Source organism: Symphalangus syndactylus, chromosome 20 (assembly GCF_028878055.3).
Source record: "Symphalangus syndactylus isolate Jambi chromosome 20, NHGRI_mSymSyn1-v2.1_pri, whole genome shotgun sequence".
In the NCBI taxonomy this organism is placed as follows: Eukaryota; Metazoa; Chordata; class Mammalia; order Primates; family Hylobatidae; genus Symphalangus; species Symphalangus syndactylus.
The window spans coordinates 12,077,288-12,103,005 of record NC_072442.2 but is presented as its reverse complement, the minus strand read 5'-3'; the positions used below and the strand labels follow the sequence as shown (position 1 = coordinate 12,103,005).

Here is a 25,718-nt window from a genome sequence, read left to right as displayed (position 1 = left end):
TTTCTTGACTTCATTCATTCTATTTTGTCTTTTCTTTTTCATTGAGATTCTGCTTCTCAACAACAATGAACACATTTGCTCAGACCTATAAAGCATCTAAAATTGTTTCAGAACTGCTTTGCCCCACCACTAAAACAATAAAACAAAACAAAAAACATACCAAAAAAAAAAGGTTTAGGACTTGTATGAAATTCCTTCCCAACTCAACTCCATCCTGACAAAACACTGAACACAAATAGTGCATTCACTAGTTGCTTGAATTGGTTCTATCTTTGTTTTTTTTTCCTTACTATAATTATGGTATTCATTTGAAATACAATTAGATTCATTTTCTTCAGTACACTTGCAGTTCCAGGTTTATTTTCCCCTTTCCATCTTAATTTTTAATATATTTTTCGAATGAGTAGAATATTAACATGTACACAAAAGTAAATATTATATGAAAAGGTATTCTTAGAGAAGTGTCACTCTTTCCTGTATCTTAACATGCATGTCTACCCATGTTGTAGGTAATCAATTTCATTGCTGTGTAGTTTATCTCTCCTTTGATTTCTTTTACAAAAATAAGCAGGGGTATTTTTAATTTTCCTTGTTCATAAAAGATACAGAAAGGAGTGACACCTCTCTAAGAATACCATTTCAGGCCCGGTGCAGTGGGTCACACCTGTAATCCAGCACTTTGGGAGGCCGAGGCAGGCAGATCACCTGAGGTCAGGAGTTCAAAACCAGCCTGGCCAACATGGCAAAACCGCATCTCTACTAAAAATACAAAAATTAGCTGGGCATGGTGGTGCACACCTGTAATCCCAGCTACTTGGGAGGCTGAGGCAGGAGAATCGCTTGAACCTGGGAGGTGGAGGTTGCAGTGAGCTCAGATCGTGCCCCTGCACTACAGCCTGGATGGAGCAAGACTCCATCTAAAACAAAAACAAACAAACAAAAAGAATACCATTTCATGTAATTTTTACTTCTTCCTTCTAGGTACATGTTAATATTCTGCTTCTCTTCCAGGAGGAGCAATTCGTCTGATGATGTTCATTCTCCAATTCCTTTGGTAGTTGCTTATTATTAAATGTTTAGATTCTGGAGTTACTTTTTATTGGGGGATGTCCTCCATCAGAGTCTAATTCCATCATTCCTTAGATAGTTTGACTTAATGATTTTAGAAGCTAGAAGTTCTATGATAGTATAGATTTACTTGGCATTTCTTTTATTATGAGAGAAAGAGATTGAGTATCTTTTCATTTGTTTAATGGACATTTTTATAGCTTTTTTGATGAATTATCTGTTCAGGTCTTTTGCCTATTTTTCTATATAATTTTGGTTTCTCTTCAACTATTGAAACTTCTAACTGGTTATTATTTTTGTATATGGATGCAATTTAGTTTTGCATATTAATTTTATATCTTGCTAGCTTATCAACTTACTGACTTACTTTTATCACTTTCTAGGGTATTCCATATTACTACTATATCATCTGCAAAAAACGACAGTTTTATTTTTTCTTTTCCAAGTCATATGCCTCTCATTGTTTTTCTAGTCTAACTGTATCTTCTTTTTTGTGCCATTTTTATTAAGTTTATACATCAACGCTATACTTGCTTCATGAAAAGAATTTGGAAAATTTCTTTCATTTTTTATACTCTGAAGCAATTTATATAGTTTTGAGACTGTCAAAGGTTTGGTTAAATTTCTCTGTGAAACCATCTTGCCTGGTCCTTTTATCTAGTATAGTTTCTTGATAACTTACTTTATCCCTTCTACAGAAAATGGCCTTTTAGGCTTTCTATCTTAACTCCGGTCAGTTTTGGCAAACTATATTTTTTGAAAAACTTTTTTAAAAATAGGTGAGTTGATCTTATTTATGTTAATTAAGATAACCATTATGTTTGGTCGCAGTTCTATCAAATTGTCTTATGTCAAATTTATTATGTATATTTATTGCATTTCTTTGTGTGTCCTTTTTTCTTAAAAAATTCTTTTTGGTATTTATGAAGGTTTGTATTTTCATTCTATAGGTTACCTTTCCATTATTACTTTTCAAGTGCTTGCTATCTCCTCTATTTTTACCTAATTTTTATCTGATATCAGTTTTAAATGATATTTATTGACTGCTACCCTTTGCTTATATAACAAAATGATGTATTCTGTTTTCCTCTTTTTTCTTTCTTATCCTCCCATTAAAAAATTTGCATCTTCTGACTTTTGTTAACACATGTAATGTTCACATGTTATTTTTTTCACCCATGCACTGACTTATTTTAGTCTCACCTGTATAATAAAATATATGAAGTTCTCGCCATTTGGGAACATTTTCTGAACTTATTTTAGGCATTTTTTAGTTGGATAAAACTCATCCTATCTGAAGGTCTTCAGGAATATCACGTGTGAAATATTCCCTTAGTACTGGTATATCACAAACTGTTTTCTATGGCCTTGATATTTTAAAGTCAGGTTGGCTATATAAAACATTTTTGTATACTTTCTTTCTTTCCTTTAATGTCTTGAAAATGTTGTTCCACTATTGCCTTACTTTGCATGTTGTTTCGAGAAACCTAATGCTGGTCTAATTCTATTGCCTTCATTAAGTTGCTTAATCTTTTTACTTGGAGGCACTGTGCATTTATTTTCCTCTAAAGTCTAATAATTTTACTAGAATATATTGTAGAGTAATCTTTCCAGGTCAGATTTCCCCAGTACCTATATTAGATTCAGGTCTTGTTTTAATTGTAGAAAGCCTTTTCTTGGATTAGAGTTCTAAGTATTAGGCTGTTCAGTTATTTTGATTGATTTCTTTAAGAAACTCTTTTACTTCTTGATTATATTTTCACTTTCCTAGTTGCTTTTCTTGTTTTCTTCATTGCCTTTTCACTTGATTATATTCTTCCTGGAGCAACTTGTAATTTAGTTTTCATTTCTGATAGGATTTTGTCTCTTCCTTCCTTCCTAAGTTTTATCAACTCTCATTTCACTTTTTCCTGATTTTTTTTTGGGGGGGATCAGTATCTATTATTACTATTTTTTAAGTTTCTCGTTTGAGATGTCTTTTTCTTAGCCCAAATGCTTATCTGAGGAAATTCCCTTGAGTATGGAGTGTGATGTTACATTTTTCTTAAGTTTTGTGGTTAAATTGTTTTGGAAAGTTTTCATCAGGAGGAAAGCTTTTAATGATATCATCTGATTTTTTCAGTTGTTTTATAATGATGGAGATAGAACTTTTGTTCTATTCTTATTTCACAGAAAAAGTTCTTAGTTCAAGAGCACTCTCTTCTGTGCAGTTTCTTTTACAGATCTTGTTTTGATGGTCATAGGGTAGGGTGGGTGGATTAGTAAGTTGTGTTCCGCTTTCACTTCTATAAGCTCCTTAATTTTCCCTTCTTATTTCCTTCTTTTCCATCATTGCCTAGTCTCCAAGGAATTCTATCCATTCTCTATTTATCTGGTTCTTCCTCAGAAATAATGATTCTTCAAGGCTGCCATTTTTTATTGCATTCATACCTTGAAGTCTCTTTTTTTGTAGCTAGTGCTAAGAACCACCAAGTCTTGACATATGTCCAGTATTTTGGCATTTATTGTTACATTTTCTCTTTCTGGAGGTGATTTTGTTTGTTCTTCATCTAATTCATGGTTTCTCTCTACTCTTTATTTCAGAATTTCTCAAGCCTTGTCCTCTGTTTCTCTGTATTTCAGGTTTCAGTAAAGGCAAGCTTCAGGAGTTTTGTTGGAATTATTATTTTTCTTACTGTATTTATATGTACTTTAAAGGCTGTGGTGTTTTTTTGTCACATAGTCATATTCAAAATATGGGTCCTGTATGGTTCTGTTTGCTTTCTTTGTTGATTTTATGTTTTCTAGGGGGACTGTGTGAGGGAGATTCAAAATCAGGTGATCACTGTTGATCTCTAACAATGTTCTCTTATTTATATTTTGTCATTTGGGTTTTCATTTTATGATGTTGTCATATATTTGTTTTATAGTAAGTTACCTCAAATTCTTTGAAGAATAATGCTAAGTGAAAATAAATATTTACTTTTTATTATTAACAAATAAATGTAAAAAATGCTATGCCTTGATGGCTTTAGTAAAATGAAGTATGAGTAACAAAATAAAAAAGAAAAAGAAAAAATGGGAAATGAAAGAAAAGAAAAAACAATGGAAAAGTAATGAGATTGGTTATTTTGGTCTATGGATATCTTTTTTTGAAAGCAATTTCAAAGAGGTTTTAACACTGTTTTGAGCAATAGTAGCAAGAGTTTAGCATAAGTACAGCCTCCAAAAGTGATTGCTTTTAAGCTCTATGCTATTTTGTATTATGTAATATGTATCAGGAAGCTCTGGGATATTATGAAGAACCACTGCTTTATAATTATGCCTCATATGTTCACACACACACACACACACACACAAGCACATATATACACAATACATATACTTACTTGTTTCACATTCTGGAGCTCTTCTGTCAATTGTTTCCTTTGCTTATCTGATTCCAATAATTTTTCCTATATTTAAAAACCAACAAATTAACAACTTGTTATGAAAGTATCAACAAGTATGACTTCTTAGTCTCTTGTTTCAAGGCTTATATTCCCAAATATCAAATTGCTACAATCTGAAAATGTTGCTCCTAGTCATTTTTCCAGCTTTACATGAGGCACTTAAAAGTAATTAGTTATTTACAGTAAATTGTGATGTAAATATACTTTTTATTACCTTAATTTTGCAAAATCTCAAAATATAAGCTCAAACAGAAGCCAGTTAAGAATACAAATGTGTAAATATTAACTCAATTTTGGTTAAGCTATCATTGCCCAAGAGATACCAAATTGAAGAGCATTATTATTACAAATTAGAATTAATGGTCTTCGACCATACAAAAGAGGGCATATGATGAGACGGGCTCACCTCTTAATTTCCTAATTTAATTTTGGCTTATTCTTGGAAGATTATCCATGAAAAGGCAGATATGACTAATGTAAACAGAACATAAAATAATAGTTATTAAGATTAATATTGTACATACACATAAAATATCTTTGGATTTGAAATTAAGTCAAGCATATATCCTACAAATCCTACAATGTCCATTTTTATTAATTATATCTTAAATAAATCCACATTTTATTGGTCAAATCAGAAATACTGAGTAATTTAAGAGCCATTAAATACAAACCTGAACAGAGGAATTGCTTGAACATTAAATTGAATGGTAAAGATTCACGGCAATATTACAATGCTTATAAGAGGCAATATCCTTTCTGGTATATTTCAGCTTATTCTTGTCTAAGAGGTGAAATGAAGGTATATGAAAATGAATATAATATAGCAATCTAATGACTATGCCACAGGAGCCAAGAGACTGCTGGCTCCTGTGATTTTATGTTCTGGCAAGTCACCTTCACTCTGTGTGCCCTAGTTTTTTTGTATCTGTAAATGGAAAACATATCTATTTTCCATTCACCTTTGCAAAGCAGTAGCAATGTGAATTCTGCAGAAAGCCTTCCTTAAGGAAGCACTTTTAAAAATTATTCTTGCAAGATAAAAATTAGCTATTGACATAAAATTATCTTGGTTTCATTTTTATTTGTACCTCATATTAGACATGAAGAATAGAGATGTCACAGGATAATGAAAAGTGATGAGACACCACCTAAATGCTTTATGAATTTCATTTAACAACCTCTGCTTTTTATGAGTGTATAATACAAGTAGGAAAACTGAAAACAAAAACATTACCTTTAACAAAATATTTATTGCTTTGTACACTACTTTATATGGCTTCTTTAACTGGCCAGCTAATAGGTAGGTTTTGAGGTAAAGGTAATTATAACATGTAAAATTTGTTTTATCTGGAATTTTTGCACCATATTCTAACCAACTGAGCTAGCTGGTTGCCGGCTTATCTGGGAGTTTAGATTTTGTCATATCAGGGTATATTCAGTTACATTTCATGAACTTTAAAGGTAAATCCTGATTTACTGAATGACTCCTCAGGGAAGTCTTATTGAAATGTTAAATTAATATGACATATACACTTTCAAATTAACATTCTAATAATTACTATTGATATTAAAATAAAAACAAATTTATCACTAAAGTTAACAATGATAAACTATAAGGAAATGAAAAAGATCTGAGAGCCTCTGAAAATTCTGATAAACCACAAGTCTAATGGTTTAAGTAGAGATAAGAGAATACATAAAAAGTTATCTTATTAAGGTAACCAACATTGGGGAAGTTTTCTAAGAGAATATAAGGAAACCATTGTCAATGTATTTTTAAAACTAAATTTGTATTTTCCATCAAAACAATTGTTGCACTAAAAAATGTGGAAAGATAGTGGTTTCAAAGGTAAGAAAAGAAATATATAAAATACTCTTATAGTAGTGAAATGCTCATATACTTTAGGAAGGAATGTGAATTGGCAAAACCTTTTCAAAGGGAATATGGTAACATATGCAAAATTTCAAGTGTCTATACCTTTTAATAAAGCAATTATATTTTCAGACATTCATTCTGTATATATACTGTACAAATGCCCAAAGATACATCTACAAAGCTGTTGAAGATGAAATTATTTTTAAAAACTGGAAATAGTCTAATATCCATCAATAGGGAACTGGCTAAATAACTATTTAATGTATAGGACAGTTATTGAGAAGAATTTGGTAGATCTGTGTATATTAACCTGAAAAGCTGCCTGAGACATAATTCTTATAAAGAGAGAGAGAGAGAAAAAAAAAAGAAGGCAAGTTGTAAAAAAAAAAAAAAGTGTGGATGAAGTGACTTACATAGAAGTGAAAATACACACATACTGGAAAAAAGTTTTTTAAGGCTTTATTACTTTTTGAAGCAGTTTTGGATTCATAGCAAAATTGAGAGGAAAGTACAGAAATTTCTCATGTACTCCCTATCCCCACATATACATATATTTATTTATTTTTGTTTTTATGTTTTAAATAGTAGAGATGGGGTCCTGCTATGTTGCCCAGGCTGATGTTAAACTCCTGAGCTCAAGTAATCCTCTTGTCTCAGCCTCCCAAAGTACTGTGATTACAGGTGTCAGCCATCATGCCCTGCCTATTTTTAAAAAATATAATTTTCTGTGTAGAGAAAAATCTATGAAAAGATAAATAATATATTTGCAACAATGGCTTCCTCTAGAGGTTGAAATTATAAAAACTAAGGTAGCAAAACAAATTTTCTTTCTTTTTGGTGTGAAGATTTTCTATTTAATAAAAATTAATTATCAATATACTATACCTTATTTAATAAAATAATTTTAAAAATATGTTCCTACGGTGAATTAGTGGTAAATCAAGTAGTTATGTTGCTTTTCCTGAAGATTTGGAAAATATAGCTTCCTGTAAAAATTAGGATATAATTTAAATGTAATATTCTTCTAAAAACAGAATGAAACCACATATAGAGAATCAAGGCCAGACATGGTGGCTCATACCTGTAATCCCAGCACTTTGAGAGGCTGAGGCAGGTGGGTCATTTGAGCCCAGGTGTTTGAGACCAGTCTGAACAAAATAGTGAGACACCATCTCTACAAAATAAAAATTAAAAAAAAAATTAGCTGAGCATGGTGGCATGGACATGTTGTCCCAGTTACTTGGGAGGCTGAGGTGGGAGAATTGCTTGAACCCAGGAGGCTGAGGCTACAGCGAGATGTGATTGCAGTATTGCACTCCAGCCTGGGCAACAGAGTGAGACCCTGTCTCAAAAACACAAAACAAAAGCAAGAATCAAAAAACCAAACAAACAAAAAAAGAGAAGAAAAATATTATAGTATATTTGGGATATGTGTGTTTTTTTTCCTCTGTTAAATAATATTGTCTGAATTCCAAATTACATTAGCAAAACATGATGTCCCTTAAGAATAGCCCTGCACATGAAAAAAAATGTATTTCCCAAGGAACTCACAGGATCCAAAACTGCCACGACTTGCTTTATTGGCTCTTCATCTAATTCTGCCCTGGCCACCAATGAGAGAGAATAAAAAGGATGAGAAGGAACCTGAACAGAAGACATGAGCAAAAACCACTGCTCACACTAAATGTTGCACAGATATTGTGAAATATAAATATGTAGACCAAAAATTAATTCTCTAAAGGCCAACTGAATAAAGAATCTGATTTTTACTATTTGATATTAATATTTTTCCATTAAAAATAAAATTAAGCCCCAATACTTCAGAATCCAATATAGGATTTTTTTCTTTTTCTTTTTTTTTCTGAAGAAAACATAAGGAAACTAAATTAGAGGTTACCTTAAGTGTATTTACTTCTTTCAAGGCATCATCTCTTTCACGCTTGAGCCTTTCCATTTCATCTGCTTCTGAAGAATCACAGGGAAGAAGCTGTCGACATTAAAATGTAAGAGAAAAGTTGTGCATTAGATGCTAATTATGAGAGGTAATATAAAAATCCTTTTTGACTAATCTTAGGCTTTTGTATTCTAATAACAAAATTCAGTTTCTTACGTTGGAGTCATTTGATTAGATAAAAGGGAATATTAAAGTATTAAAGCAATTTCATTCATTTAGGCTTAACCTTACATTGTTGTCACTTATAATAGAATTTTGATTTTGTTGTCACCTTTATCATTATTTTAACAATATAATTTTCCTTAAAATTCCAGATTCGAAGACTGTGTTTATAATGTCAAAAAGACTTGAGGAATTACCAACATAAACTATTCCCTAAAGATATTCATTCTAATAGCATGGTATCTAAGGCTAACAAAATGCTGTACATTATAAATCAGATGGTTTACATGAGCCTAGTAAAGTATATTTATCAATTATGTATCTGGTTTTAACTAAATGAAATGTAATGCAACAGACAAGTGGCTTAAAAAGATTCCTGCATAGAAATTGTAGATCGAAGATCATATTAATAATTTATGCACAAGTGAATAACAACAAAAAAAAATGCAGAGATGACCATATCTCATACATCTAGCATGATGTCTCTGACCGTCAATTACAATGTAAAAACAATGACAGTCTAATCAGAGATTAAAATCCAAGTTTAACTATAGCCATCTCCTATGTGGAAGCTATAACAACTAAAGAAAATATAATTTAAAGGATTAAGTGGAGAAAGCAGTTGTTATGTAAGCATGGGCTTAAAGCAGGACCCTTTAGATAGGTGAGGCGAATGTGGAGTAGAAAAAAAAATAAAAATAATTAATAATATCAACCACTTATTGGAAACTTATATGTGCAGATGCATTGCTAAAGACTGTATATATTCAATATCAATCACCTTGTCTCCATTTTACAGATGAAGAAACAAGCTCAGAAATGTTAATAACTTGCCTAAGGTTTCACAGCTAACAAATGGCCATTCCAAGAGTCCCACAAATCATAGTCTCTGATTTTTACTAAAGATTCAACAAAAAACATGGTGGAATGGATACAATAAACTCATATTTGCTTTCCAAACTCTAAAATAACAGAAGTAGGAATTATTCTTCATATTTGGGGAGAACTAATTTCCCTGAAGATCACTGGTTCTTTTTGATCTGTCACATTGGCTTTTGGGTATCTATGGACATTGCCCATAATTTATATGATCTACATTCTTCATGTCTCTGTTACTCTGCTCTCTCAGAAGTACTCAACACACACACTCATAAGAATTCATTTCTATATTGTTAATTTTGAACACATTTTAAAATGTAATAATATTTCCCAGAGTGTGTTCCAAAGGATATTAACAGGCTTTGTGTAAAAGCCAAATTGAGTGGTAGTGATGGCAGTAGTGGTATATGATTTAGAAAAAATTAACCTTATTTCCTGTATGGCTTTCAACAGCCTTAATACGCTAATGAACATTTGAGTTGCCAAAAAAAAGTATAATAACTTGTCATGCTCCCTCAGTAATTTCACCATACTACAAACCCCCAACCTCCTCACCCTGCTGCCTTCATTTATTTATTTTTGTACTAGCTCATGGAACTAAAGTAAACAAAACACAATCTGGGAAACTCAATGTTGCTACTCGACATTCATATGGCCTATTCTATCTTCTCATTCTAAGAAGTGAAATAAACAGTATTCAAAAGTTTAAATAAGGCCGGGTGCAGTGACCCAGGTCTGTAATGCCAGGACATTGGGAGGCCGAGGCTGGAGGATTGCTTGAGTCCAGGAGGTTAAGATCAGCCTGGGCAACATAATGAGATCTTATCTCTACAAAAAATAAACAAAATTAGCCAGACATGGCGGGGCACTCCTGTAGTTCCAGCTATTCAGGAAACTGAGGTGGGTGGGAGGTCAAGGCTGCAGTGAGCCGAGATTGCACCACTGCACTCCAGCCTGATGACAGGGTGAGACCATGTCTCCAAAAAAAAAAAAAAAAAGTTTAAATAAAATTTTAGATACCAGAGCTAAAATAATTTATTAAGAGAAACTATGGATTGGGATTTTAGGGATGTGATGATAAACTTTTGAACTTAACATCATGTAGGTAAAGCATGCATAAAAGAATCTATGGTACTATTTTGAGAGGCAAAGCCTAGACTAAATAGTCATAGAACAAACCATGACTTAAAAAAAATGTTTTATAATCCCACTGCTATTTTGGACTGTGCAGCAAAAACTTGCAGCCAAGGAATTGGCTGTGGATGTTCCTTGTGAATTCTTTGAAAAGCCCCTTTGTGCTCAATGACTTTTTTATATAGTTCCATTCAAATATACTTCAACTAAGGAGGAGGCAAATGAATTGTTATTTAACAGCAACAATTCCAGACAGATGCATGTTTTCAAAATCTATCACTAACTACTGAAATTTATATTCCTTAACCTTCCACATCTGTTTCCTGTCTGGTTCTCGCAATATCATTTGTGATCCTTGGATCCCCTGAACTTTGCAACAGCTGGTAAATAACATTGTAAATCATTTCTACTCTGCTTTCTAGAGTCTCCTTCTGGAGATGTCAAGAAATACATACTATAGGACATTGGACTGTGCTGATTAGGTCTGACTTCACCTCTCCCTTCACTGTTGCTGCTCCAACATATTTTAAGTTACTTGACTTGTATCAATTCTGGATAACTACTATTCTACTGGCCGTATTCCCTAATCTCAATTCATTTTAAACAGAAACAGTTACAAAACAGTTAACTTCAGTGTCAGTCTAATTTTACTGATAAGGCCTTCCATTAGAGATCTATTCAATTACCTTCTTCCCTTATAAAATTGTGTGTGACTTTACCATCCTATTCATCTAAAAATTTATGGGTATCTTCTTTTCTCCTTCCATTTCCCTGCTCATTCCTTTCGCTTCTTATAATCTGGCTTATACATCTTTCCTCTCACTCCCATATTTCTAAAATGATTATTTTCAATTTCACCAATAAAACTGCTACTTGACAAAGAAAATGGCCCCCACCAACTTTCTCCTTTGTTATATATAACATTGTTGAAGGCTTTTTTTCCTTGAAATTTTATCTTCTTTAGATTGTGATATCCTAATATCTCACCCACCCTTCTGCACATTTAGGCTATTCCCAATGAGTTACTTTCATGTCTACTCCTTAAATGGAGAAAGGGGGTTTGGGAGGTTCCCCAAAGTTTGTCCCTTTTCTTCTTTTTCCCTACAAGTTCTGAGTGAGCACATTCACTATTATGCCTCAACTATCACTCTCCAAAATATTCCCAAATTCCTTCCCAGTGTCTAGTTCCAAATTTCCAGTGGCCTTTAGTTATTTGTACTTGCCAGCTTCTTAAATCTAAAACACAACCTGTCATCGTCTCTACTTTGAAAAAGGCTTTCTCCTTATTTCCCTGTTTCTATAAATGCTACCTGTACCATCATATTCTTAGTTATCCTAGCCAAAACTTTGGAGTTTTTTTTTTATTCATTCTTCTTCCTTAGTTCTCATGTCCAAAAGGTCAGCAAGTCCTACTGATGATATACTTGTTGTAGTTGTTCTTGGTAAGTAATCTAGATCTATCACTTCTTTCCTTTCTATTTTCCCCACCTTCACTATACTTTAGTTCTTTATTATCTTTATTTGGATTATTTCTATAGTCCTCTATCTAGACTACCTACCACCACTTTCATTCCCTTCCTAGATAACCAACACATAAGATTCCTCTTTCTAAAATATCACTTTTGTCATTTAACTGTTTTCCTTAATGGTTCCTCACTGACTACTGAGTAAAGTACAGACTTCTAAACTTAACATTTACCCTGGGAGGCATAACTTCTGTCACCTGAATGAACCCAATTATCTTTTTTTTTTTTAAAGTAGACTACTCTCTGTGTGCATTACATTCTAATTTTTTTGTTTATGCTAATACTTTTATCACTCCCTACTCACCTCTTGAGCATATAAAATCCTATTTATCCCTCAAAATTTACTCAAATACCAACTGTTATGAATCTTTTCTGAATGTTCTAAGCTTTATTACTCTTAGGCCTTGCCACACTATGTAACTTTTCTTACTATAATTATTTGGGCACATGACTTTTCCTTAAAATATGTAGGCCAAGTTTTACCTATCTTAATAACGTGCACATAACAAAACATGCACACTGCAATTGTTCAATATATATTTCGTGTTTTCATTAGGGAAGTGGCTATAAAGTATTTACTGCTATACATGGTGAGAAATATGATACATACTATGATCCAGTGTAAGTGAAACATTACTCAGTTTTATCATATACGGTTCCCTTTGATATTTTCCATTTTGTTCTATTTCGCTTGTTTAAAATGGTAGTTGCAGCCCACTAAATTGACTTAACAAAGCACAAACTGTGAAAAATCTATTTTAGGGAATTTAGTGTTCTCTCTATAATTTTTAGATAATCCATTAATGATACAGTACTTGATTAGTCTGGTAAAATCATATTATGATGGACTATATTCTGCTATTGCTAGGTTTAGAGTACTGCTAAATGTGGGCTCCAGCCTTGCCCTTTCTGCATATAACCTTGTGCCAGCAGCAGGTGTAGCACTGTGTGAATTTTCTAATGTAGCAATGATGATTAGACTCACAGTAAGATAATTACATTTTTGGTTCTAAATGTCATATTCTTCCAAACCCAAAAGTTGTCAAACAAACAAAAGTAGGACTGACTTTATACTGACTCAGCAATTCCTACTTAAAAGATAACATCTCAAGAGATCTTATGAGTCAGACAAAATAATGAGTAAAAGCAGCAAGTTACAAAAGAGTACATATTCTATAATTCTATTTATGAAATTCAATAAAAGGCAAAAATAATCTATGTTGTTATAAGTCAAAATATTGGTTCCAATGTAAAGGTGGGAGTGGCGGCTGACTGGGAAGGTGGCCTGAGGGAGCCTTTTGAGGTGATTCCGTGTGAGACACAAAATAGAAATTCATCAAATTGTACACTTTACATTTTTGTACTTTATTCTGTGTATATTAGATTTCAGTAGTAATATTTTTAAAAATAAATTAAGAAAGACAAGCCACCATTATCAGCCAAAAAAAGAAAACCTGAGTAAAAGACATACATGCCTAACAGAGCGACCCAGCCTTGTTGTTTGTGAAACTGAGATGGTTGAGGGGGTAACCGTAGTGGAATTTCCCACCCTCATAGACAGTCAGCATCTATAACTACAGACTGATTGACATACTTCAGATGGGAGACTAAACTGCTTTTGAACTCAAAAAAGTAGGGAATTACACTGCAAAACAATCAGTTATTTTTTATTTGCTTTTGGTGAGCCACATGACAATAATTGTGATTTTTATAATGTTTCTTCAAACTTTTACATCACCCATTAGTGAATCGTGAAACCAAGTTTTAATGAAATACAAGTGAATATTAAATAAGAATGCAATGTACACAGAAAAGGTAACTAATGCTTTGATAGGGTTTTGTTTCAGTTATATATGTGAGTATGGTGAAAAATATGTTTTCTCATTGTGGACTCAAGTGAAAAAATATAATAAAAAATTAATATAATTCTATTGCACGACATTTTGATCTGAAGCCACGAATTGGAAATCACTGACATGTCAGAATTATTGACATGTCTGGAATTAGTGACTCTTGCACAATTGCCATTAGCACTTTGCTTTTGCTGTCAAAGTATCACAGGTTGAACACATTCTTTTTTTTTTTTCAATCCCAACAACTTCCAGAGTATAAACACATTCTTATCTGCCCTAAAATTATATTGGTAAGGAGGAAATAAATTGCTAACCTGGAGCATGACAATCCATTTGCAGCAGCTAAAAAAGATTTGCTTGCTCATACAAAATATTCTGAATTGCCCACTTCATTGGCATGTTGTAAACTACCCAACCATCTTTGCCTTCCTCATCAAAAATGAACATGGCAGCTCTGAGAACTGTTTGGCAGTAAAAAACAATGCTCCCTGCCATCAACATTAGGTAGATTAATACACAACACCTGAATCAACAGAATGAAAACTGTGCGCCTTGAATACAGCTTTAGTTCTCTTTGAATAAATGTTACAAAATTAGTTCTGATAAATCAGTGCTTCATTCTGGGAGAACTGGGTACTCTCCTGAGGGTTACAGAACAACCAGATCTCTGGGTGATTGCAAAGGGCAACATGCTTAGCAGTAAAAGAGATTGCTTACAAAAGAGAACAAAGTGATTTGAAACATTAAAAAAAGTGACATGCATCATTTTTTAAATGAGTGGTCAGACTTATTTGTAGAATAAATTAATCATATACTTATATACTCTGTGTTTCTGGAATTTGAAATCATGTAATTAACAATAAACAGTATTCAAACTTCCTGTCAATAAAGCATATCACTTGAAAACAGTAGAGCTCTAAATATAACCATGAAATAAAAGTGCAATTTTTGTTTTTAAACTTGAACTAAAAGAAAAAGTTATTAAAAATATGTAATATATCTATTCTCCTGCTTGAATTTAGGATTTCTAGCAGCATTAAAAGAACTTGACTGACCATATCATTTATTTAAAAGTATATCTGAAAACAGAAAAAAAAATAAAGAAATATATAAGTTAATAAGATTATTAGCAACTCAGAAAGGGTATTATTAGAACAAAAAATGTTGAAGACTTTCTGGAAAATAAAAAGCAAATGGGTGTAACAAAGTTGTAAGATATAAGGTAAATATATAAAAATTAATTTTATTTTACGTAAAACCAAATAAATTTAAAATGAAACACATTTTTAAAAGATACCATTAATTTTAATGGCAACAAAAAGTGTAAGGTAACTAGCTTATTAAAATATAATTAATTAGAAATATATAAAATATATTGACATCAAAGAAGATATAAATACATGAGAAGCCATAACATGTTCACAGAAACTTAAATTTAGAAAGATGTTGATTCTTCCCAAAATAATCTATAAATTCAATAGAACCAGATTTCTCGTGGAACTCATATGGACAAGATAAGACTGAAGATTAGCCAAAGCAATATTTTAAAAGAATGGCAGGAGGTCTGGGGGGCAGTTTGAAGTGATGTCAAAGGACATAACATTTCCATAAGACAGCAGAAAAACGTTCAAGAGATATATCGTACAACATGGTGACTATAGTTAATAATGATGTATTGCATTTTGAAAATTGCTAAGAGGGTAGATTTTAAGTGTTCTCACTATAAAAAAGATACATTATTTGAGGTAAAGCATATGTTAATTAGCTCAATTGAGCCATTCATACATATTCTAAGTCATGTTGTATACCATAAATATATTAAATTATTATTTGTCAATTAAAAGTAAATAAGATAAATAAAAATAAGATAGGAGAACTTCTTATCAGATATCAAGACTTATGAAGACAAGAAACCACAAGAATAAAGAGCCCAGAAATTCCCAGGTAAATATGGTAATTTCATAAGGGACAGAGATGGCATGAAAAGAATTCTTTCATCCCATTAAAATATAGATTTATATTTTTAACGTGTTCATAAAAATAATTGATCAAAAGTTATGTCAGATTTCTAATTTTATTAATTATGTACCAATAAGTATAATTATAATTCAATACGGAAGAAAATTTTAACTTGTAAAGCCTTATAAACATAGGAAAATAAAACAAATAATTTTAATTCATTTAAAGATTTTTTTGCAGCAAAATGATAGGGTGATCATTTCACAAGCATACAATTATGTGTTATCAGGATAAGATTCCAGGTCTATATGGAACAGAAATAAGAGCTAACAGAGAAAAAGAAAAGATAAAGTTGTGAGCATAAAAGGATAATGCATGAATTTTCTTTGAAATAGATGGTTACAGGTATAAAATACTGTAGTATTTAGATTCTACTGGTAACATTTAAAAGAATTGTATAATAACAGGTTTCTTTTAAAAATATATATATTTAGGGGTGGAGTCAAGATGGCCGAATAGGAACAGCTCCGGTCTGCAGCTCCCAGCATGAGCCGCACAGAAGACGGGTGATTTCTGCATTTCCGTTTGAGGTACCCGGTTCATCTCACTAGGGAGTGCCAAACAGTGGGTGCAGGACAGTTGGTGCAGCACACTGTGTGCGAGCCAAAGCAAGGTGAGGCATTGCCTCACTCGGGAAGCGCAAGGGGTCAGGGAGTTCCCTTTCCTAGTCAAAGAAAGGGGTAACAGACGGCACCCAGAAAATCGGGTCAGTCCCACCCTAATACTGTACTTTTCCAATGGGCCTGGAAAATGGCACACTAGGAGATTGTGTCCCACACCTGGCTAGGAGGGTCCTATGCCCACAGAGTCTCCCTGATTGGTAGCACAGCAGTCTGAGATCAAACTGCAAGGCGGTAGCAAGGCTGGGGGAGGGGCGCCCGCCATTGCCCAGGCTTGCTTAGGTAAATAAAGCAGCCAGGAAGCTCGAACTGGGTGGAGCCCACCACAGCTCAAGGAGGCCTGCCTGCCTCTGTAGGCTCCACCTCTGGGGGCAGGGCACAGACAAACAAAAATTCAGCAGGAACCTCTGCAGACTTAAATGTCCCTGTCTGACAGCTTTGAAGAGAGTAGTGGTTCTCCCAGCACGTGGCTGGAAATCTGAGAACAGACAGACTGCCTCCCAAAGTGGGTGCCTGACCCCCGAGCAGCCTAACTGGGAGGCACTCCCCAGTAGGGACAGACTGACACCTCACTCGGCCAGGTACTCCTCTGAGACAAAACTTCCAGAGGAACTATCAGACAGCTGAATTTGTGGTCTGACGAAAATCCACTGTTCTGCAGCCACCGCTGCTGACACCCAGCCAAACAGGGTCTGGAGTGGACCTCTAGCAAACTCCAACAGACCTGCAGCTGAGGGTCCTGCCTGGTAGAAGGAAAACTAACAAACAGAAAGGACATCCACACCAAAAACCCATCTGTACATCACCATCATCAAAGACCAAAAGTAGATAAAACCACAAAGATGGGGAAAAAACAGGGCAGAAAAACTGGAAACTCTAAAAAGCAGAGCACCTCTCCTCCTCCAAAGGAACACAGTTCCTCACCAGCAATGGAACAAAGCTGGATGGAGAATGACTTTGACGAGTTGAGAGAAGAAGGCTTCAGATGATCAAACTACTCCGAGCTACGGGAGGAAATTCAAAACAATAGCAAAGAAGTTAAAAACTTTGAAAAAAAATTAGACGAATGGATAACTAGAATAACCAATGGAGAGAAGGGCTTAAAGGAGCTGAAGGAGCTGAAAGCCAAGTTTCGAGAACTACATGAAGACTGCAGAAGCCTCAGGAGCCGATGCGATCAACTGGAAGAAAGGGTATCGCTGATGGAAGATGAAATGAATGAAATGAAGCGAGAAGGGAAGTTTAGAGAAAAAAGAATAAAAAGAAACAAACAAAGCCTCCAAGAAATTTGGGACTATGTGAAAAGACCAAACCTACGTCTGATTGGTGTACCTGAAAATGACGAGGCGAATGGAGCCAAGTTGGAAAACACTCTGCAAGATATTATCCAGGAGAACTTCCCCAATCTAGCAAGGCAGGCCAACATTCAGATTCAGGAAATACAAAGAACACCACAAAGATACTCCTCGAGAAGAGCAACTCCAAGACACATAATTGTCAGATTCACCAAAGTTGAAATGAAGGAAAAAATGTTAAGGGCAGCCAGAGAGAAAGGTCGGGTTACCCACAAAGGGAAGTCCATCAGACTAACAGCTGATCTCTTGGCAGAAACTCTACAAGCCAGAAGAGAGTGGGGGCTGATATTCAACATTCTCAAAGAAAAGAATTTTCAACCCAGAATTTCATATCCAGCCAAACTAAGCTTCATAAATGAAGGAGAAATAAAATACTTTACAGACAAGCAAATGCTGAGTGATTTTGTCACCACCAGGCCTGCCCTAAAAGAGCTCCTGAAGGAAGCACTAAACATGGAAAGGAACAACCAGTACCAGCCCCTGCAAAAACATGCCAAATTGTAAAGACCATCGAGGCTAGGAAGAAACTGCATCAACTAACGAGCAAAATAACCAACTAACATCGTAATGACAGGATCAAATTCACACATAACAATATTAACTTTAAATGTAAATGGGCTAAATGCTCCAATTAAAAGACACAGACTGGCAAACTGGATAAGGAGTCAAGACCCATCAGTGTGCTGTATTCAGGAAACCCATCTCACGTGCAGAGACACACATAGAGTCAAAATAATGGGATGGAGGAAGATCTATCAAGCAAATGGAAAACAAAAAAAGGCAGGGGTTGCAATCCTAGTCTCTGATAAAATAGACTTTAAACCAACAAAGATCAAAAGAGACAAAGAAGGTCATTACATAATGGTAAAGGGATCAATTCAACAAGAAGAGCCAACTATCCTAAATATATATGCACCCAACACAGGAGCACCCAGATTCATAAAGCAAGTCCTGAGTGACCTACAAAGGGATTTAAACTCCCACACAATAATAATGGGAGATTTTAACACCCCACTTTCAACATTAGACAGATCAACGAGACAGAAAGTTAACAAGGATATCCAGGAATTGAACTCAGCTCTGCACAAAGTGGACCTAATAAACATCTACAGAACTCTCCACCCCAAATCAACAGAATATACATTTTTTTCAGCACCACACCACACCTATTCCAAAATTGACCACATAGTTGGAAGTAAAGCTCTCCTCAGCAAATGTAAAAGAACAGAAATTATAACAAACTGTCTCTCAGATCACAGTGCAATCAAACTAGAACTCAGGATTAAGAAACTCACTCAAAACCACTCAACTACATGGAAACTGAACAACCTGCTCCTGAATGACTATTGGGTACATAATGAAATGAAGGCAGAAATAAAGATGTTCTTTGAAACCAACGAGGACAAAGACACAACATACCAGAATCTCTGGGACACGTTCAAAGCAGTGTGTAGAGGGAAATTTATAGCACTAAATGCCCACAAGAGAAAGCAGGAAAGATCCAAAATTGACACCCTAACATCACAATTAAAAGAACTAGAAAAGCAAGAGCAAACACATTCAAAAGCTAGCAGAAGGCTGGAAATAACTAAAATCAGGGCAGAACTGAAGGAAACAGAGACACAAAAAACCCTTCAAAAAATTAATGAATCCAGGAGCTGGTTTTTTGAAAAGATCAACAAAATTGATAGACCACTAGCAAGACTAATAAAGAAGAAAAGAGAGAAGAATCAAATAGATGCAATAAAAAATGAAAAAGGGGATATCACCACTGATCCCACAGAAATACAATCTACCATCAGAGAATACTACAAACACCTCTACGCAAATAAACTAGAAAATCTAGAAGAAATGGATAAATTCCTCGACAAATACACCCTCCCAAGACTAAACCAAGAAGAAGTTGAATCTCTGAATAGACCAATAACAGGTTCTGAAATTGTGGCAATAATCAATAGCTTACCAACCAAAAAGAGTCCAGGACCTGATGGATTCACAGCCGAATTCTACCAGAGGTACAAGGAGGAACTGGTACCATTCCTTCTGAAACTATTCCAATCCATAGAAAAAGAGGGAATCCTCCCTAACACATTTTATGAAGCCAGCATCGTCCTGATACCAAAGCCTGGCAGAGACATAACCAAAAAAGAGAATTTCAGACCAATATCCTTGATGAACATTGATGCAAAAATCCTCAATAAAATACTGGCAAACCGAATCCAACAGCATATCAAAAAGCTTATACACCATGATCAAGTGGGCTTCATCCCTGGGATGCAAGGCTGGTTCAATATACGCAAATCAATAAATGTAATCCAGCATATAAACAGAACCAAAGACAAAAACCACATGATTATCTCAATAGATGCAGAAAAGGCCTCTGACAAAATTCAACAACCTTTCATGCTAAAAACTCTCAATAAATTAGGTATTGATGGGACGTATCTCAAAATAATAAGAGCTATCTATGACAAACCCACAGCCAATATCATACTGAATGGGCAAAAACTGGAAGCATTCCCTTTGAAAACTGGCACAAGACAGGGATGCCCTCTCTCACCACTCCTATTCAACATAGTGCTGGAAGTTCTGGCCAGAGCAATCAGGCAGGAGAAGGAAATAAAGGGTATTCAATTAGGAAAAGAGGAAGTCAAATTGTCCCTGTTTGCAGATGACATGATTGTATATCTAGAAAACCCCATTGTCTCAGCCCAAAATCTCCTTAAGCTGATTAGCAACTTCAGCAAAGTCTCAGGATACAAAATCAATGTACAAAAATCACAAGCATTCTTGTACACCAATCACAGACAAACAGAGAGCCAAATCATGAGTGAACTCCCATTCACAATTGCTTCAAAGAGAATAAAATACCTAGGAATCCAACTTACAAGGGATGTGAAGGACCTCTTCAAGGAGAACTACAAACCACTGCTCAATGAAATAAAAGAGGATACAAACAAATGGAAGAACATTCCATGCTCGTTGGTAGGAAGAATCAATATCGTGAAAATGGCCATACTGCCCAAGGTAATTTATAGATTCAATGCCATCCCCATCAAGCTACCAATGACTTTCTTCACAGAATTGGAAAAAACTACTTTAAAGTTCATATGGAACCAAAAAAGAGCCCGCATCGCCAAGTCAATCCTAAGCCAGAAGAACAAAGCTGGAGGCATCACGCTACCTGACTTCAAACTATACTACAAGGCTACAGTAACCAAAACAGCATGGTACTGGTACCACAACAGAGACATAGATCAATGGAACAGAACAGAGCCGTCAGAAATGATGCCGCATATGTACAACTATCTGATCTTTGACAAACCTGACAAAAACAAGAAATGGGGAAAGGATTCCCTATTTAATAAATGGTGCTGGGAAAACTGGCTAGCCATATGTAGAAAGCTGAAACTGGATCCCTTCCTTACACCTTATACAAAAATTAATTCAAGATGGATTAAAGACTTACATGTTAGACCTAAAACCATAAAAACCCTAGAAGAAAGCCTAGGCAATACCATTCAGGACATAGGCATGGGCAAGGACTTCATGTCTAAAACACCAAAAGCAATGGCAACAAAAGCCAAAATTGACAAATGGGATCTAATTAAACTAAAGAGCTTCTGCACAGCAAAAGAAACTACCATCAGAGTGAACAGACAACCTACAGAATGGGAGAAAATTTTTGCAACCTACTCATCTGACAAAGGGCTAATATCCAGAATCTACAATGAACTCAAACAAATTTACAAGAAAAAAAACAAACAACCCCATCAAAAAGTGGGCAAAGGACATGAACAGACACTTCTCAAAAGAAGACATTTATGCAGCCAAAAAACACATGAAAAAATGCTCATCATCACTGGCCATCAGAGAAATGCAAATCAAAACCACAGAGATACCATCTCACAGCAGTTAGAATGGCCATCATTAAAAAGTCAGGAAACAACAGGTGCTGGAGAGGATGTGGAGAAATAGGAACACTTTTACACTGTTGGTGGGACTGTAAACTAGTTCAACCATTGTAGAAGTCGGTGTGGCGATTCCTCAGGGATCTAGAACTAGAAATACCACTTGACCCAACCATCCCATTACTGAGTATATACCCAAAGGACTATAAATCATGCTGCTATAAAGACACATGCACACGTATGTTTGTTGCAGCACTATTCACAATAGCAAAGACTTGGAACCCACTCAAATGTCCAACAACGATAGACTGGATTAAGAAAATGTGGCACATATACACCATGGAATACTATGCAGCCATAAAAAATGATGAGTTCATGTCCTTTGTAGGGACATGGATGAAACTGGAAAACATCATTCTCAGTAAACTATCGCAAGGACAGAAAACCAAACACCGCATGTTCTCACTCATAGGTGGGAATTGAACAATGAGAACTCATGGACACAGGAAGGGGAACATCACACTCCAGGGACTGTTGTGGGTTGGGGGGAGGGGGGAGGGACAGCATTAGGAGATATACCTAATGCTAAGTGACGAGTTAATGGGTGCAGCAAACCAACACGGCACATGGATACATATGTAACAAACCTGCACATTGTGCACATGTACCCTAAAACCTAAAGTATAATAATAAAATAACAAAAAAATAAAAAAAAGTATTTATATATCCAATTATTTTAATCACTAGAAACCAAAAAAAAAAAAAATGAACCAATGAAAAGTTGTTATATCATGAGACTAAGTCGATTTTAAGGTACGAAACATTCAAATGGTAGATATAAAAACAGATGTGTGTATCTAGATAGAAATTTAATATATGATAAAGTTTGCATTTCAAATTAATGGCAAAAATGAAGATAGGTTTTAAAATAAATGATGGTGGAACAAAAACAAGTGGTTTGCCATGCATAATGAATGAAGTTTTTAACTAAATATACAAATTATACAGAACATAAATTAAGAAGGATGTCCTTAAGAGGATAAAACTACCCAAAATCCACAATGAAAAGGACTAAAATATTCAATAATATAAATGTCAAACTTCTATAGAACACATAATTGAAGCTAATAGACTTCACAATCCCATTTTACATAAAGCACAAAAAGAGGCAAAACCAATCTACATTGTTAGAAGGTGAAAGAGTAGTTACCCAATTTTTTGTGGGGGTACAGGGGTGTTACTAGCAATCAAAAAGGAACCTGGGGGCAGGAGAGCATCTGGTAATGTATTTATTTAATATTATGTTTCTTGATCTGGATGCTAATTAAATAAGGATGGTTTAGGCTATAAAATTTCATAGTATATACACATTATATAGGTGCTTTTCCGTGTGTATATTATAGAGAGATAAAACAGATTAGAATGGACACATGCACACATGGTATCTGTCAGTTTGTCTAGCTAGCTAGTTATAGCACGTATCCTCCACATATCAAATTGTCAATACTGGTAAACTTAGGTGTGGGAGTAGCACAGAGGCTAGTGAGAGAGGAGAATGAATATCAGGATGAACTTTTACTTTTGATTTTAAATTGATTTGTATTTATATATTTATGCAAGAAACATGTATTATTTCTATTTTTAAGTGTAAAAAGCCTACACATATGACATATAACATTCAAGACTTGTGACTTATACATGTCAAAGCAATCCTATAGGGCATACTCTACCTGTGAATCTAATATATTGGAAATTTCATGTGCACCAACATTTACTTCATCCAACTGCAAGCAAAACAAGTTTCTGGCAACCTGGACAAAATCTAAAATGGAACACATTTAAGTAAGAACATAGCATTTAACCCCTTCTAAATCTTACTTTATTCTATATGAAGTTGCTAATGTTTCAAATTTAACCCACATAAATTATCTTAAAATAGTATTGACTGAAGTGATAGGTAAATGTAAGTTCAAATAAGAAGAGACAAATTGGTCTGAACTTACCTCAGTTAACTTTGCTAAAATTAATAATTCAGTTAAGATAATAATAAAGCAAATATATATCGTGGACATATAGTTTTTCAACCCTTGTATTATGAGTAGAACTTTTTCTGAAACATATGACAATATTATGATTTATGGCTTTTCTAGCTGGAAGAACCTGAGGTTTGGTAGCAATTATTAATAGCAGCAGCTAATGTTTATGTAACAGCTGCTGTATGGCAGGCATGGTGCTTAGAAATTTCATCCTCCCAACAGTCTTCTGAGGTAGGTCCTCTTATCCTGTCCATTTTACAGATGAAAAAAATTGAGGCTGAGACAGGTTAAATGCCTTCAACTGTCCAAGGCCACGTGGCAAAGAGGCAAAAGAACAGTTCATAGGCTTCTTCTGACATGGAGAGTAACTTACTCATCTATGTATCCTCAAATATTTTCCACTTTGGCTACTGTATTTTTAATTTCCAAGGATTCTTTTAAATATTCTCTGATTGTTCTTGTTTTACAATATCCTACTTTATTTCATGGTTGCATTACCTTCATTTTTCTTTTTAAAGATGTTATGAGAGTTTACCTGAATTAATTAATTAATTGAGACGAAGTCTCATTCTGTCACCCAGGCTGGAGTGCAGTGGCACGATCTTGACTCACTGCAACCTCCACTGCCCAGGTTCAAGCGATTCTCCTGCCTCAGCCTCCTGAGTAGCTGGGATTACAGGTGTGCACCACCATGCCCAGCTGATTTTTGTATTTTTAGCAGAGACAGGGTTTCACCATATTGGCCAGGCTGGTTTTGAACTCCTCACCTCAGGTGACCCACCCACCTTGGCCTCCTAAAGTGCTGGGATTACAGGTATGAGTCACTTCACCTGGCCTCCTAACCTGAAATTCTCTTCTGTGCTTTTTTATTTCTCTTTTTCTGAGTTCCTTTTTTTCCGTTTGTCTGATAGTTTGGGGTTCTATACTTTATGTTGGAGGATTTCTCCAAATCTCTGGTGACCCTTTTTTTTTGTTGTTTTGTTTTTTTTCTTTTCTTTTTTGAGACGGAGTCTCGCTCTGTCACCCAGGTTGGAGTGCAGTGGTGCAATCTCGGCTCACTGCAAGCTCCGCCTCCCGGGTTCACGCCATTCTCCTGCCTCAGCCTCTCCGAGTAGCTGGGACTACAGGCGCCCACCACCACGCCCGGCTAATTTTTTGTATTTTTAGTAGAGACAGGGTTTCACCGTGGTCTCGATCTCCTGACCTCGTGATCCGCCCGCCTCGGCCTCCCAAAGTGCTGGGATTACAAGCGTGAGCCACCGCGCCCGGCCTCTCTGATGACTCTTGACTATGAGTTCATATTTAAGAATCGGGCACTAAAAAAGTTGGTTGGAAATTTTGTGTGTGTAACTTGCTTTGTCAACTGGCAGCTTTCACTATAGGGCAATCTGGTGGCCAGCTGACATTTTTGTTCAGCTTCTTAAGAGAGAATACTATAGTCTTCTGCCTATAGTAATAAACATGGCAGCAAAGTTCCCTGAGCAATCTGGGTGCGTATTACGAGTGATGACTCACTATATACTCCACAAACTCCCTTGCTGCTGGCAACTATAGGTCCACGATCTCTGGTTTAATTTCTCAAAGGAATATACTTCTTTTACCCTGGGGGTGTACAGTGGTAGATGCCGGACCACTTGAGAAAGGGCAGAGAAGAGCATGCATAATTCTCCTTATAAAGATTTCCAACAATCCTGTTTTAATATCCTGCCTAAAAACTCAGTCTCCAGAAGTACTTGATGTCTTCAATTTTAGGGTCAAATCAACTTATTCCTCATTGTGATTTTCCTCTATCTTTACACACTTGGGATTTACCTGCCTAAAAACTCAGTCTCCAGAAGTACTTGATGTCTTCAATTTTAGGGTCAAATCAACTTGTTCCTCATTGTGATTT

General features: G+C 35.0%; 1 protein-coding gene across 6 annotated transcripts in view; it reads right to left on the bottom strand.

Annotated features, from left to right (window-relative positions):
* STXBP4 (syntaxin binding protein 4) overlaps positions 1-25,718 on the bottom strand; it is a 227,434-nt gene that overhangs the window by 144,204 nt on the left and 57,512 nt on the right. For 5 of the 6 annotated variants that reach the window (XM_055258752.2, XM_063629921.1, XM_063629919.1 and 2 more), the window contains exons 10-12: positions 23,522-23,613; positions 8,276-8,365; positions 4,437-4,502 (exon numbers count right to left, since the gene is read on the bottom strand). In XM_055258752.2, the coding sequence (XP_055114727.2) occupies positions 4,437-4,502; positions 8,276-8,365; positions 23,522-23,613 (248 nt within the window). The remainder of the gene's footprint in view (positions 1-4,436; positions 4,503-8,275; positions 8,366-23,521; positions 23,614-25,718) is intronic. The other variant, XM_063629923.1, reaches the window with a different exon arrangement.